At 37.9% G+C, this 17410-nt stretch overlaps 1 protein-coding gene across 2 annotated transcripts in view; it reads right to left on the reverse strand.

Annotated features, from left to right (window-relative positions):
* Positions 1-1765: 1765 nt before the first annotated feature.
* The window catches only part of LOC126484043 (protein misato), a 93540-nt gene continuing 77895 nt past the window's right edge, over positions 1766-17410 (reverse strand). For both annotated transcript variants that reach the window (XM_050107382.1, XM_050107383.1), the window contains exons 7-8: positions 8679-8890; positions 1766-3476 (exon numbers count right to left, since the gene is read on the reverse strand). In XM_050107382.1, the coding sequence (XP_049963339.1) occupies positions 3268-3476; positions 8679-8890 (421 nt within the window). In that variant the 3' untranslated portion in view covers positions 1766-3267. The remainder of the gene's footprint in view (positions 3477-8678; positions 8891-17410) is intronic.

Raw genomic sequence — 17410 nt, forward strand, 5'->3', positions numbered from 1 at the left:
TCCAGTGCAGTCACACTCAGGGAAGGACTTTCATACCCACTGATGCAGCAATGCTCCACATCTGGTCTGGTCAATTCTGATGAGATTCAGTAAGCACCAGTGTAGATGAAAACCTGCTGGCCACTCCCAGGGAGTTTTAAGTAGTTGGTGAATTACATGTGTTGAAAGCAGAAGATGGTAACAGAAGGTACACAATAACTGAAATGATTTGATGTTTTGAAGTGACTTCTTTTTAATGTATAAAAAGTAAAAATTTTAAAATAGGAGCAGAAGGGGGGTGGGGGAGAGAAAAAACTGTGTAGAGACGATCACTGAAATGTTTGAAAATTGATGAGAATCAACATTCAAACGCTCATGAATGTAGCGGGGAGTATCACAATGAACTTACAAAGTTTCACATGTAATGTGACTAAAAATTAGAACTAAAAACTGATTTTAAAATCACCATTCTCTTGCTATGGTGGTCATGACAAAATACATGCATCAAATATAACATATTGACTCTTTAAAATGAGACTGGGAACCTTAAAAATTATTAGAATAGGTGATAGGCTATTTCTTTCAGATTTAATTACTTCTTAATTTATATTCTAAAAGGGGATTCTAATATTGTTCATGTGTTGTACTTACCTACCCTCAATGATTTCTCACTGGAGGCAAAAAATTACAGCATTAATCTGTCTCATTTATGAATCCTTTTTTTTTTTTCTTCCCCCAAGTATAATACAGGTTTCTTACTAACAATATTGTTGTTGTTGTTGTGGTCTTCAGTCCTGAGACTGGTTTGATGCAGCTCTCCATGCTACTCTATCCTGTGCAAGCTTTTTCATCTCCCAGTACCTACTGCAACCTACATCCTTCTGAATCTGCTTAGTGTATTCATCTCGTGGTCTCCCTCTACGATTTTTACCCTCCACGCTGCCCTCCAATACTAAATTGGTGATCCCTTGATGCCTCAGAACATGCCCTACCAACCGATCCCTTCTTCTGGTCAAGTTGTGCCACAAACTTCTCTTCTCCCCAATCCTATTCAATACTTCCTCATTAGTTACATGATCTACCCATCTAATCTTCAGCATTCTTCTGTAGCACCACATTTCGAAAGCTTCTATTCTCTTCTTGTCTAAACTATTTATCGTCCATGTTTCACTTCCATACATGGCTACACTCCATACGAATACTTTCACAAATGACTTCCTGACACTTAAATCAATACTGGATGTTAACAAATTTCTCTTCTTCAGAAACGCTTTCCTTGCCATTGCCAGTCTACATTTTATATCCTCTCTACTTCGACCATCATCAGTTATTTTGCTCCCCAAATAGCAAAACTCCTTTACTACTTTAAGTGCCTCATTTCCTAATCTAATTCCCTCAGCATCACCCGACTTAATTAGACTACATTCCATTATCCTTGTTTTGCTTTTGTTGATGTTCATCTTATATCCTCCTTTCAAGACACACTAACAATATTATGGAAAGTAAAGTTGCTACTCACCATATAGTGGAGACGCTGAGTCACAGATAGGCACAATATAAAGACTGTCACAAATATAGCTTTTGACCAGTAAGGCCTTCGTCAAAATTAGACGAGACACACTGACACACACACGACTGCAGTCTTGTGCAACCGGGATTTTTTACTGGTTCTTACTGTTATGAACGGTTTCAGTTACAGGAGTATTTCTTTTATTAAAACCTTTACTTTCAGGGACTATGTCAAATAGGCCAATTCACAGGAAAGACAGGATTAATAACAAGGCATTTGATTGTTAACACTGTTCTCATTATTTTGCACTGTACAGTCACATTTATGAACTTGAGCTATCAACATCTTAGAATCAAGTTGCATGACTTAATTGTAGACAATATTTTGTCAACATTGGACAAAGAAATTCTGTGACTGACCAGAAAGACAGCCAGTGTTAGAATGACAGCAACCAGCTATATGTCTTGAAATAATTTCACTTCTTTAACCCCTTAAATGCTCTGGACGTGTCAGCACGTGCGCATTTTGTGCCTGTCCCTGTGTGCTCTGAACCTGTTTATGTGCGCCACCAGTCCTTCTAACTGGTACTCTGAACGTGTCTATGCATGGGTGTTAACACGTCCAGAGCAGTTAAAAGGTTAAGGGTTGACCAATTTTAAACCACCTGGACAGGTGTGTGTGTGTGTGTGTGTGTGTGTGTGTGTGTGTGTGTGTGTTGAGTCACTGCTTCCAGAATGGGAACTGCATCCACCATGGAACGAATCCGCCCGATGGTTTAATGATGAGGATCAGTGTTCTGGCTTGCATAGATGAGGTTCTTAGGTAGTTTCCCACAACCCACTAGGTGAATACCAGGATGGTCTTAAGTCCTATCTCAGTTACATGATTTGTAACATTTACAAAACTTTCATTCACTTTCCCATGGATAACACTACACGCAGACATTTGTGGTATTTGTATTCTACATTCGGGGAGAGGGTGGAGTGGTAATGGTGTGGTGACAGGAAGGGCATCCAGCCACTCCTTAAATTAACCATGCCAAAACCGTTAATAAAATTGCATCAACATGGGCCAAAAGCACAACAAGAAGAAGGACTGACCGATTTTGAGCATGCAAGAAATGCTTTCAAATGGATATGGTTCAAATTAATACAATTTTTCCTACACATTGTTAGTTGCTATCATTCCTACATGACATTCTAATTGAAATGCTCAGCACCATTTATGCATTTAACTGCTCTCTTTTTTAATTAGTTTGTCTTCACACAAATTTCTGCACATCATGTTGCCTACCTGAAAAAGCCAGTCATCATCTGAATCTGATACTTTTTTCTGTGTCAGCCACTGATAATTTGATACTGCCGACCATTCTGAATGGTGACCATAACGTATGTCACATAATACTAACATACTAATGCCTATGACGTTTGTAAGTGTATTAGACTTTAGAGAAACTGCCATGGAATTACCGACGTCAGAAAGGCAAGATTTACCACTGCAGGAGACAAAAATATCGAAAAATTAGCTCTCCATAAAGAAAAAAAATTACCACTGTTCTGAGGCCATTTGTAACAGAATTAAAATATGCAATTAAACTGGTAAAATCACTCTGGCTTCTGATTTCTGAAATATTATTTCTCTCCATAAGAATATCTGCTTTAATGTTTGTTCCATGGCCAGTGCCTATGGATTTTTCATATCTTGTGCAGAAACCAAGATAGTATAATCTTGGAACATTTTATTGTCACAACCAAAATGGCGAAAATTATTATGATGTTTCAGACATCAAACTCCTCACGGTAACAATCACGTAACTCCAACAGAGCTGAAAGGCACTCATTATATTCATCATCTTCGAGGCCTGAGCTACGAAACTGATGCATCCGCGTCATGTGAAGTCGAGATGCTTCAGTGTGCAAGGACTCCAGCATAGTGCCAACTCCTTTGGTGCTGTGAAGGCCAGCCAGTGCAGGAACAGAATGTACACCTGAAGCAGAAATATTTATTGTGGAATACATCATACATTACTATATAAAAGATTTTTTCATTTTCATATACAATATTTAAACTGACTGAAGCTGTAAATAAACATTATAAACTGGAAACGAGAACATAATTAGAAAATTACACTCAGTTTCTTTCATTTTGCCCATTTCTTCTTTCCTTTTTAATACCTATATTGTTAATTATTTTTGTACAATCCTGTCAACTAACTTTCCCATTATTCAGCCTACATTTTCCTGGCAACAAAGTTCTCTGACTTCAGAGTCTCTTCTATTCAGCAGTAACTTATTAACACATTCATATCATGTGCTTCTGCTGCCTCCCTCCCAGCAATCATAGTTATCAGCCACACACACCTAATCCGCCATTCCACTCCCCACCTCCCTTCTTCCTTCCTTCAAACCCCAAATGCCCATGTGGGAGAACTGAAAGCCATCCTGACCAGACTACGGCCACATCAGATGTCCCTAACTTGGCACCTACATACTTTGCGTCTCCCCTGGTGCCAAGCATTTGGATGCTTGGTGGCCACACCAGGCATCAATGTCAGTTGCCATAGGTGTTTTGCTCAATCACACTGCCATAATATCCAACTCTGAGTCAGAAAACGCTTCTGGCAGAAATTATTTCTTCGGAATATAAATTGTTGAGGAAAATGCTATTGTGTTAGGTACATGGCACTAATTGTGAGAGAAGTGAACGTCTTGTACAAGCAATGTTGGGAGTTTCACAACAAATATTTCAGTCACTTATGAATGACTGTAAAAATCATTCAGTAGATATTAATTACAGAGTTAGTGTATCTCCTGAGCAGTGTCTAGTTGTAACTTTAAAGTGAGTAACTATAAATCCAATACTTTCATTTTATTTTTTTAAAAGAAGTTGTACTGAATGAATGCATATTCCACAATTAGTTAGTAAGAAGAAACTATTGAAAACTTAATTTACATTTCCAAGAAATAGAAGAGAGCGCAATGAAAACTGACACAATGGTGCACTTTTCTGTGGAATGGTTCGAAAGACTGCACAACACAATGCCATTTGAAGTAATGTTGTCAGAAGCAGTTAAATTAAGTAATCGTTCTTCTTCCTGTGTATTGCTGTTTGTTACACGAGTGTCCAAAGGTGGCTCGTAAATGCCATTTTGAACCCATTACATTTCTGGAACAATGAAATTTTGAATTTTTCTCCACAGTATAAGTTTTTTCAAAGGTGGAATTTCAGTCATATATAGTAACAAATTCCAAAAGATGTCTTGCTCTGGTATTTAATTTTTTTTTTCCACTCAAGGCCTAAGAACAAGTTTCCTTTGCTTGGAGACACAGTGGAACACAGTTTTTCCTCTGTGGTTCATGTGTGTTATACGTCTTGAAATAATGTAGTACTCTCTCTTGTTTTTATGTTCTTTCTAAAATACTAAAATCTCTGCATTTGGAGGTCATTGAAGTATTTCTTAAAAATCGTAAAAGTTCACAAGAGCACTAAGAGCTTGTGATAACATCGTCAGCTCCATCTCCACTTCATGCTTTGCCAACTTTTTGCAGTTCTTAAAGAAAGTAGGACTGCAAATTCTTTTTCCTTCTTTCTACATGTTTTTCTGCAAACAAAAGAAATACTGGAATCAGATTTTCACTCTGCAGCGGAGTGTGCGCTGATATGAAACTTCCTGGCAGATTAAAACTGTGTGCCCGACCGAGACTCGAACTCGGGACCTTTGCCTTTCGCGGGCAAGTGCTCTACCATCTGAGCTACCGAAGCATGACTCACGCCCAGTACTGGCAGAAGTAAAGCTGTGAGTACCGGGCGTGAGTCGTGCTTCGGTAGCTCAGATGGTAGAGCACTTGCCGTGAAAGGCAAAGGTCCCGAGTTCGAGTCTCGGTCGGGCACACAGTTTTAATCTGCCAGGAAGGTTCAAAAGAAATACTATCAGTTTGTTTTATAAGGATCAGAAACTGACTGAACAATTGGTAAAAAAAGGAAAACAATATTATTTTCATTATTTTTAATTTCAGATTTTTAACAATGGAAGAGAGGTATAGGTCACTTGCATACCACTTTTATTGGCTGGCATAATAAAGGAGATATGTCAAAAACTCAGGGACTCATTGAAGGATAAGTGCTTGCCAGTCCCTGCCAATGACTTTTTTGTAAAATGGAGTTTTCGAAACTGCTTTGGTACAGTAGATGGGAAACATCTGGAGGTAAAAGGGGCACATCATTGTGGATCTTTGCATTACCAATACAAACAATAATTTTCTATTTTCCTGCAACCTGTAGTAGATGGGAATTGTAAATTTGTCGCCACTGACACTGGCATGCAAGGATGAGAATGTGACTTGAGCAACTTCTGAAGTTCAACACCTTCAAATCCAAGACTCAGGTCACCACAGCATTCCCGTGGAAAGACTGATTCACAACTGCATTTGTTTTAACTGTGGATGGTGGATATCCTCTATTGGACTAACTGATGAAACCCTTTCCCGAGACAAATTATGACAGAAAAAGATTATACAACTTCCATCTTTCAAGATCTCACCAAAGCATTGAATGTGCATTCAGCATAATGGCATCAAAGTGAAGAGTATTGCAAAAGCTATTGAAAGTGATTTACGTAATTCTGTAGTAATTCTGAAAGTATTCTCCATAACTTTGTGATGGAGCATGAACAACCTTCCACTACTCAGGAAGATAGTGATGCCAATTTTCCACCAAGATTCAGTTTACGAGGACCTTAGCACAGAGATTTGAGACTAGCAGAAAATACGAGGCATATCTTGGTGGGACTGGTTCGCTGTCCTGGCAAATGAGCTTTCTGTCTCAAAAACATTACTGAACGTGGCGATGATTAGGATGGGATTCATTCAGCTTTGAATTTGTTACCAGGTTAAAAATATCAGAAAGCACTATGATTATTGTTATTAATTACAACTGTTAATTAATCTAAATTTTCTTTTATAAATAAAAATACAACTGAAACTTATTGGAGTTGTCAGTTTCCATTGCAACATCTTCCCTCATCATCTTTTTGTGAGCATCATGTGCTGGAATCCACAAAAATTCCCCTTTGAAAACTGACAATATTAATACTTCATCATCCATGGCAGAGAAGAAGCAAACAATATTACATAATCAGGAGCACAATCTTTGAATTGGTGACATGCCAGGTAGAACCAACATGACTGTTTGTCTAGCAACATGCCAAGTGACTAGCTTAATACCTAGAGCTCAGTGCAGCTGGTCTCATAAGGTCACACGTGTTGGTTTAGTGAGGTGAGTCATGAAGTACCTAGGTGCCAATTGAGATGTGTCCAGTGTGGTAATAGCCTAAGAATGGCTCTTCCATCCCTCCACTGTGGTCACAGCTCACCAGAGTACTACACTTGATTCAGCACTTGCTTTCTCTCCCAGTAATTTATACATGTAATTCTAATTCCTCCATGATGTCTATGATCAAACTTAAGGGTGATGGGTGAAGAAACTGAATGGTGTTATCATTTTTAAACTGTCCAACCTTAGACATATTTTGGTTGATATATGGCAAACATTTTTTATGAAAATGTAATAACTGATTTGCACAAAAATTTTAAGGTACTGCTCTGAACAAACTCTAGCATCATTTCTGATATTGAGAATGTGCACAGTATCAGCGCAGATCCAGTTTCAGCCTTGCATCCAGTATTGATCCCCACAATTAGGTGGGCCACATTTAACACTGATAATTTTCCTTTATCCTTTCCTGCTGCCTATTCCCTCACCTACAGACACGAGTGTCTTCCCCATACAATTCCTATTTTCAAAGGTTGAAACAATATCTAGTTCCAAAAGCTAGGGTTTGTGTCAATTTTTTTAAGCCTAGTCATTAATCTGTTACCAGCAAAATATGATTAACAGTCTGACCTATTATGCTTCAGTATCTGTCAATATTTCGCTGCCCCTCCTCTGTTTAATGTCGGATATGCAAATGTGCAAAATATGCATCCAGTGTGTAACAAAACTGATCTCAACAATTTGTGATTTTCCATTTGAGACAAATGTTTAACATACTTTATGTTCAGATTGAATAAACTGCAGCTACAGATTAATAACACTGAAGGAGAAAAACAGAGTCCAGATTCAAATTTTTTTTTTCCAACATCAGACAGAACTGTCTGAGAGGAGCACCTTTGGCCTTTCAGCCATTTTCTCTTCCTCTTTCTTTATGACTGCTTGTATCTCAGGAGCCTCAACTAAATAGGTAACAGAAATACAGCACTTTGGGGGTAATTCCTTCATAGCTACTTTTAACAAACACCAGTAATGTTGTGTCTCTTATTTCTAAACTGAATTTTCACACTGCAGCAGAGCGTTTGCTGATTGAATCTTCCTGACAGATTAAAACTGTATTCCAAACTGCCACACAAACCTGGAACTTCTGACTTTTGCAGGCAGATGCTCTACCAACTGAACTATCCAGGCACATGGACAATGTGACAACAAACAATTTTAACCTTAGTCAATGTCCACATCTATTCCCAGTGTAAAACAATACAGTGATTTCTTACAGGTATAGAAAGAGTGTTTCATTAACCTGCCCAGAACGACACATGTAGCTGAAAAATAACAAAAGCAATGTCACAATGGTGATAATAATAATAATAATAATAATAATAATAATAGTGGATAATTGATGTTGTCATCCCAGGTAATAGCAGAATTAATGAGAAACAAATCAAAAGACTTGTAGGTACAAGGACAGAAATCTGAACTACAGTGACTCGGGCATAAACCCGCGAAAATGGTCCCAGAGGTTCTAGGTATGTTGGAAGCAGTGCCTTTCATCTTAGTGGGCAGTTGAAAACTGATGGCATTGACTAAATACCCATCTTACACTTACAAAAAGCCACTTTACTGTTACCTGCATGAATTATCCGCCGATACATCAAGGCAGTCCTAGAAACTTAGGAAGTGTCTGACTAGTGACAAAACACAAAATCTAGCATAGTGAACTCACTTGTTGTATTTATTGTAATAATAATAATAATAATGTAGAGAAAGCAAATTTTCTCCTTACCATCACTGTCAAATCTGAGGCAGTCTGATAGCAAAAACTATGTAAGTTACTGGAACAATAAAACCTTCAGTGAAAATTAGATGTAAGTTACATTTTCAGAACTGTCAGTGTGAAATAATGTTTTACTGAACTTACAAGTTTCTGGTGGTCTTTCCTTGGTACTTAATGAACCATCAGGTGTAACCATTTTTGAGAAAAACTGAGGAAATGGTGAAGTTACAGCAAGAGGCTTTTCACTTGTTGTCACTTGTGAAGCAGTAGCATATGAACAACAGGATAAGAAAAGAGACAGCATCTCCTGTACAGAAGAACACGAGTATGCTGGGCTCCTTGGATCCCCATTTGACCTATAAAAAATAGCAAACGAATGTGTTCCACTGTGTATTGATGAGCATTCAGTAGAGTACAAAACTCCAACAAAAATTAAACAACCAAAATGACACATCAACTACAGAATCAATTACTTAATATCAAATTACAAAGAACATGTAGGCAGTATATGCTGAAATGATGCAGAACATGTTAGATTCCAGAAGCAATTATGCACTACGTACAGACTGTATCAAAAAGATATGACCAAACTTTCAGGAAACATTCCCCACACTTAACAGAAAGAAAACACGTTATATGAACATGGGTATGGAAACAACTTATTTCCATTTAGTGTACCCTCTTGGTTACAGCATAAAACACTGTTCGAGATGACGTGTTCAAAATGCCCTCTGTTAACAAGGATACTTGCATCAACCCGCCATTGCACTGAATGTCTGATGCACTGATGTATCCCTGGAGAACTGCATATTATTTCACAGACTTCAATATTATGAGCATGAAAACTCTGTATACCTTGTACTGGGGTTTGCTGCTCAAGAGCTTTCAAATGTCCTCACAAATAAAAAGTCTATTTGCTTTAGGTCCAGAGAACATGGAGGCCAAATCTTTGTTGATAAAGCAAATCTTCAGATATACATTAGTACATCGGGGATTCAGGGTGACATTGAATTGATACATATGTCTTTGCTAAAGGAGGGCATTTTGAACATTTCATTTAAGAAAGTAGTCTGCCTCTGCAGCTGAGTGGTCAGCACAGCTGACTGCCATGCGGAAGACCCGGATGTGATTCCTGGTATGATATGGGGGTGCACTCAGCCTTGTGAAGCCAACTGAGGAGCTACTTAACCAATTAGTAGTGATTAAAAGGTCAGGCAACCCAACAATGTCTGGGAAAGCAGTGAGCTGACCACAAGCCCTTCCACATAGTATTGAATGACAACACTGGCAGAGGATGACATGGTGGTTAGTTGGGCCTAATTTTCCCATCTAGGACCAGAATGCAAATCTCTACCTTTCACCTACTTAGGGGAGTGTTTCATACTGTGGCCAAGAGCGTATTTTGAACATTTAGTGCAAGAAAACATTTCAGGTACTGCTGGTACACTCTAGTTTCTGTGTGGTTTTCGCAGTTAAACTGATTATGAAGAGAAGTAAAAAATTATCTATAATATGAACTAAAGCATTTCTGGACTCATGTCCATATAACATATTTTCTTCCTCTACATGTGAGGAATGTTTCCTGAAAGTCTGCCCATACCTTTTTGTTACACCCCCTATATCCAGCCATTTACAGGTGACCACTTACAAGAGATAAATGCTATATACATGTATTTTTGATTAGTCAAGTAGCTAACATTGAAAATCTGGTACAGCAATAGTATGTTCTGGGTTACCATTCAAGCATTGTGGGATGTGAGTACATAGCAAGATCAAGTTATTTTCATTCACTAGTAAAAGTGGCTTTAGTACCTTTAACACACATTATATCAGGCAATTAACAGCTATTTTTAGTGGCCTCCCTAATCCATTTATGTTCCATATATTGTAGTGAACTTCAACTAGTGTTGTAATTTAGTGCACAACTCCTCCTTTCAGTCTGACCTGACTTACACCAAAATTCAAACATCAATAAACAAGAATAAACATGTCTTGGCTTTCGTGCCATATTAGATTTCTTTGGATACTCAAGTGGAAAGGCTACAGAAAAATTAAGCTGAGCTATCTGTGACCTAATGGAATCAGCTTCATTACTAATGTCCCTCCATCACAGACACTGATACAATCTCTGGTAGTATATTAAGTTCCATGTTACGGTATATTAATAATTTTTACTTATGGACCGTCTGACAGCAACTGAATAAAACACAATTTTAGTGCCATACGCGTTTCGCCTTTATTTTCTGCAAGGCATCATCAGTGGCCTGGAATATGTACATATGTTAGCTATTTTATTTACATTTTTGTCATTGTGCCTATAGGTTATAAACAGTTCTGGTGGTTGGTATTTCCTATTAAGTAGTAATGTTTTGAACTGTACTTACAGGTTGCATGGACAATTTCCTACATATTACGCTCCTGTTGCATTTTTGGTGTTGTTCTTCTTCTTATGAACGCCAATTTGCGGTTTTTTTCCCCATTCCACAACACTATGCACTGAACGCTTGTTTTAAAGCAATGTTTTGGTTTCTGTTGCCGACTGTCAAATGTTTTTGCCAAAGATCGAATGTTATTGCCAAATTTATGAGTGTAACTATTGAAGTATCAGTAGTCTGTTCGTGTATGCATTTGTGTGTGCGTTTGTGTGTGTGTGTGTGTGTGTGTGTGTGTTTTGGTGTGATATATATTTTTTTGTGCTGTGTGTGTGTGTGTGTGTGTGTGTGTGTGTGTGTGTGTGTGTGTATTTCTCCAGATGATGGGGGGAAGAGTTTTCTTTTTTTTTATTATTTTTTGTTTTATGTTATCATTTCCTTTACTAAGTGTAGTAGGGAGCCTGTGCTGATGTGTGTTTGTTCATTTATCACATGTTTGTTTTCTGCTATGGCTTTCCGGATGTGGAAGTTTTCTTGCATTTGTATAAGATGTTTGTCATAGTTGCTTATTCTCATTATTTTCATTTCTTGTTCCATGTTTGTAGGATGATGTTTGTAGTGTTTTAAATGCTCTGCAAATGTGGAATGGTTTGTTTCATACTTCCAACATCTGATATGTTCTTTGTATCTTGTTTGAAAATTCCTGCATGTCATGCCTATGTATACTGCATCACAACTTTGACATTCAAGTTTATATATTCCTGATTGTTGGAATTTGTCTCTCTTGGTAGCTGGCTGGCTTAGGTGTGATTGAAGGGTTTGCCCAGGCTTATATGCTATTTTGAAGCCCTGTCTCTTTAGGATGTTTGCAACTCTGTGTGTTAGTTTATGTGTGTAGGTCATGGTGTACCATCTGGTTCTTTTCTGTGTGGTGTTCTCATTGTGTGTGTTTGTTGTGTGTGTTTGTAAGTTTTCAGCTTGTGAGTTCTTTTGTATTGTAGAACTGTTGTGTTTGTTTTTTATTTGTGTTTTTATTTTTTGATTGAGCTTGTGTACCACATGTGTGTCACACCCGTTGTTCCTAGCTATTTATATGATTGTACTCATTTCTTGTTCATAGTTTGTCTTGCTGAGTGGGATTCTGTTTAATCTATGTAACACGTGTCTTAGTGCTGCAAGTTTCTGGCTGTGGGGGTGGTTGGATGTGGAATGTATTATTGTGTCTGTGGCTGTTGGTTTTCTAAAGATGTTAAACGTATGTTTACCATTTTCTTTTTTAATTGTAATGTCAAGAAAATTTATTTGATTTTCTTTTTCTTTTCCAAGTGTGAATTTTATGTTCTGATGAGCTTTGTTTATTTCTGAATGGAGTTCATCTATTTTTTCACTTGGCTCATCTACCAGACAAATAATGTCATCCACGTATCTGTACCAATATATGATTTTGAAACTTTCATTTGTGGTTATCTTATCAAATATCTGATTTTCTAGGTGACTGATGAAAATGACTAGTGTTCCTGATATTGGGGATCCCATGGGCAGTCCATCAGTTTGTAGATAATATTCTTTCTCAAACTGAAAGTAGTTTTGTTCAGTTGTCAGCCTGAGCATATCTGTTATTTCTTTTATTGCATCTGTGGTGAGGTTGCTGTGGGATGAGAGATTTTGTTCTATGATTTCTATTGTTTCTGTGATAGGGATGGAGGTATACATATTTTCTATATCGAATGAAATCAGTGATGCTGTTTGTGGTACCTGTATGTTCTGTATGTTTTCTATTAGGTTTCCTGTGTTTATCACTGTTCTGTTGTTTTCTACTTTATAGTGTTTTGTAACTAACTTTTGGAGGTGTTTGGCTATGTGGTATGTTGGGGCTTTCTTGAAGTTGGTAAGAGCTCTCATTGGCATTCCGTCTTTATGTACTTTCGGTTGGCTGCGGAGTGTCAGTGCTTGTGGGTTTTTCTGTGTTAAGTAGTATTTCTGTTTGTCTGTGAGTGTGTGTTCAATGTTTTTCAGTGTTCGTTTCACATTTGCCTGGAATCGTGTAGTTGGATCTGACTTCAGTTTTTGTATGGCGTTGGTGTTTATGTATTCCTTGGTTTTTGTGATGTATTGCTCTTTATGCATGAGTACTGTTACATTTCCCTTGTCTGCTCTTGTTATTAATACGTTATTGTCTGTTAACTTTTGTTTTAACCTTTTCATAGTAGCTGCTTCTGTTTGGTTGTTCTTATTGTGTGTCTGCTGTGTTTGTTTTATTATGCCTTTTATTTCTTCTTTTACTAGTTCTCTTGTCAGTCCTATGTTTATTTCACAATTATTTTGTTGTTCTTCACGTGTAAGGATGTGTTCGGTTTCTACTATGAGATTTTCTATGTATTGATTGTTCACTTTGCTATTGGTGTAGTGTTTCAAACCTTTTTCCAAGAGCATTTTTTCGTTTTCGTGTAGTTCTGTCTCTGTTAGGTTAACTAAGTGTGGATGGAATGTATGTTGGTGTTCATGTGGTTTCACATTTAAAATGTAAATGTGTTTTTGCGTCTTTTTTACTGTTAGTTTCATTATCTTCTGTTTATGTTTGGTTTGTAAATGTTTCATTGCTGTGTATGTGTTGTGTTCAGTTTTTTCTACTAGTGCCATGAAAACTGCGGCGTTTCCTACTTTTTTGCCAATTCTAGATGAGTCTCATAGAGCATCATGTTTAGGTGCTGTTTTTGAATAGAGCATCTTAATTTCATGCAGTAACCAATATCGTTCTGCAAATGATTTCGACTTTTGTGCCACTGTAGAACTGTTTTTAACCTTTACATTAATGTAACTTGGAATTAAATCATTCTTTTTGCATGTTTTGTTGAATTTTATATGCTGTATCGTCGTATGGAGTCTCAGATGTATTTTCTTGAACCTGTTGTACACGTTGACAGGGAATGTTTGACATAGCTGTATTGACATCTTCAACTTTTATAGTCCTGTCTTCCTCAATTGCGTGTAATATTACGGTATATTAATAATTTTTACTTACGGACCGTCTGACAGCAACTGAATAAAACACAATTTTAGTGCCATACGCGTTTCGCCTTTATTTTCTGCAAGGCATCATCAGTGGCCTGGAATATGTACATATGTTAGTTTGGCAATAACATTCGATCTTTGGCAAAAATATTTGACAGTCGGCAACAGAAACCAAAACATTGCTTTGAAACAAGCGTTCAGTGCATAGTGTTGTGGAATGGGGAAAAAAACCGCAAATTGGCGTTCATAAGAAGAAGAACAACACCAAAAATGCAACAGGAGCGTAATATGTAGGAAATTGTCCATGCAACCTATAAGTACAGTTCAAAACATTACTACTTAATAGGAAATACCAACCACCAGAACTGTTTATAACCTATAGGCACAATGACAAAAACGTAAATAAAATAGCTAACATATGTACATATTCCAGGCCACTGATGATGCCTTGCAGAAAATAAAGGCGAAACGCGTATGGCACTAAAATTGTGTTTTATTCAGTTGCTGTCAGATGGTCCATAAGTAAAAATTATTAATATACCGTAATATTACACGCAACTGAGGAAGACAGGACTATAAAAGTTAAGTTCCTTGCGTTCACATGTTCATAACATAATTCAGCCGACTATATATGAAAGTAGAGGGTTGTGAAAACATAAAACTGGCCTAGAAAATATTTATAGAATGGCTGACATTGAACTCACACCACTTGATGAACATTATACGAGGGAGGATCAAATATAAATGGGATTTTTATTCCTGAACATCAACAATTGGTAGGACTGGCCCCGCGCTTCTGCTATACTTAGGCAGGACGTCAGAAGTGAGGAGAGCATGCTGTTAGGTATTTCCCACCGTTTCATCACTAATGCTCACGATGTTTGACCAACAGGTGCACCCTCCATTGTGCAATGCATAATTATCAAATTTCTTGCTCGTGAAGGAGTTACAGCGGCGGAAATTTGCCAAAGATTAACTGCACAGTTTGGTGATAAAACATTATCAAGGATGCGTGTATTTGCCTGGCATAAAAAGTTCAAGGAAGGACAAGAATGTGCAGAAAATCAGCAACACGATCACTATTCTTGGACCAGCATTACAGACAAAAACATTCACGTGGTTAAAAACATTACTGACGACGATCGATGGGTGAGAGTATCAGAAATTGCACAAGAAGTCAGAATCAGTTATGGGAGCTGTCAAGCAATCATCACAAACGACCTACAGTTCCATGAAGTGTGTTCCAGATGGGTCCCTAAACTTTCGACCGAGAATCTGAAGTTGAGATGTTCGGAGGTCTGTCAGAGGCTTACAGCAAGGTTTGCGGACGAAGGTGATGCATTTTTGAGTAGGATCGTCACCTGTGACGAAACAATTTCACTACTACAATCCTGAATCCAAACAAGCCTGTAAGGAGTGGCGGAGGAAAGGGGAGGCAGCACCAGGGAAAGCCAAGACTCGACTGTCAGCTGGCAAGGTTCTTTCAACCCCCCCCCCCCCCCTTTTTTTTTTTAATCAACGAGGCATTTTGCAGATTGATTTATTGCATGAGCAACACACAATCAATGCTGCTTACTACTGCAAACTTTTGAACAAGGCGAGAGCTGCATATCGCCACAAAAGATGAGACCAATCGATTTGACAGGTCATCCTCTTCCATGACAATGCGTAACCCCATACTGCAGGTCTAACTGTCTCCAAGCTACAGGAAATGCACTGGACTACACTCGATCAACCTCCTTACAGCACGGACTTATCACCTTGTGATTTCCATTTATTCGGACTGCTTAAAGAAGCTCTAGGAGGGCGACGATTTGAAGATGACGAAGAGTGTGGAAGACTTCGTGCGCAACTGGCTGTTCTTTTTATAATGACATATGCTGGAATAAATGAATTTCCAAAGCAGGAGACTATGTGGAAAAATAAATTACAACTGCCTTGAGTTTTTCAATAAATGAATGTAAATAAAAAATAAAATCCCACTTATATTTGATCCGCCCTTGTAAATGATGCTGGAAATGGTCCCATTGACACTGAAGTAGTAGTGTGCTCAATTTACCAAATTTAGAGATGTGTAGCAGCTCTGCCTGAGTGACAGCAGCAATAGTGCAGTCAATGTTCTGCTTAGCTCTTATAGTGTGTGACAATTGAATATGCTTGACTCTTCAATTTTCCCCACTGGTAAAAATCACAGGGAAGATATCAGGTGATCGAGGTGGCCAGGAGATAGTGTTGTCTTGGCTCATTGTCCTTTCCACACCGAGCTCCTCATGCACTCGTGACAATATTGTCGAGACAGTGTGTGCTGTTGCTCCATCTTGCTGAAAATATCTGTCTACAGAGTTGTTCATCTTCTATGAGTTCATCCATACATGGATTAAAGTATCGAGTTATGATGTGGACACAACATAAAACATAATTCTTGAGATCATGCAATGGCTCTTCAAACTACAGATAGGGATTTTATGATGCATACTGGTACATGTTCTATGAGTTCGGTATCTTGACAAACTGAACCAGGCCTTATCTGAAGAAATGAAAAATATAGGATCCAAAATTTTGATTCCATTTCATTATTCAGCAAGCACTGGTGGAACTCAACACACAAAAGTTTGCCTAATGCTTTAACTCATCCACAGCAATAAATTTGTAATGATACAGATGCAGATCATTTTTGATAATGAAACATTCTGGAAACATTCTGGAAGCATTTTTGATAATGTTTTGACACAACTCTCTCTTAACTTCTACAAATAAAATGGCATTGAGATGTTGTCAGACTATGTTCCATGCTTTCCTTCACTCAAGCAATGGTTTCTGTTTCTTGAACTCTTTCCAGATGGTTACAATTTTTATTAACTACAGAGCCTGTTTCATGCCATTTTTCCACTAAGTTTTTCATTTCAGACTTCGTTGGATGTTTTGTCAAAACCCTTCCCATCTTAAACTCTTGCACAAATAGTTGTGCACACATTTTCCACAAACTGTGATTTGGATAACTCTTGAAACTGAACAATCGCTGTTTTATCTTGAGTGTCTTTTGTGTTGTATTCAACAGATCACTCAACATGTCTGCTCCTTTCACTTACTCAAATGTAATGCTACAGCAAGGTACTTGGGACAGAGTATGTGGGAGATACACACCCACACCCACATTACAGCAAGCAACTGCTGCATTGAAATCATGGTTTCCAGCATTTTCTGCAATGGGCAATTCTTTTGTTCATTAATAAGGGCCAATTTCACTTCAGTCTTTAAATATTTTCTGGGCCAGTTTTATCCCGCTCACCTGGCACAACAAACCTACTAGCATGAGTAGTAACAACTGACCATGACAACACAGGAAGATGTTGAAAAGTTGAGTATACAAACAAATCTGTTGCAGCAAGTAAGCTGAGATACATTTACTCTGAATGACACCATAAAAGACTATGTTCCCACATTATCAATAAACATATGTTAAGGATGGTGTTGACATGATTTGATACTTAC

This window comes from Schistocerca serialis, chromosome 6, assembly GCF_023864345.2.
Source record: "Schistocerca serialis cubense isolate TAMUIC-IGC-003099 chromosome 6, iqSchSeri2.2, whole genome shotgun sequence".
Lineage (NCBI taxonomy): Eukaryota > Metazoa > Arthropoda > Insecta > Orthoptera > Acrididae > Schistocerca > Schistocerca serialis.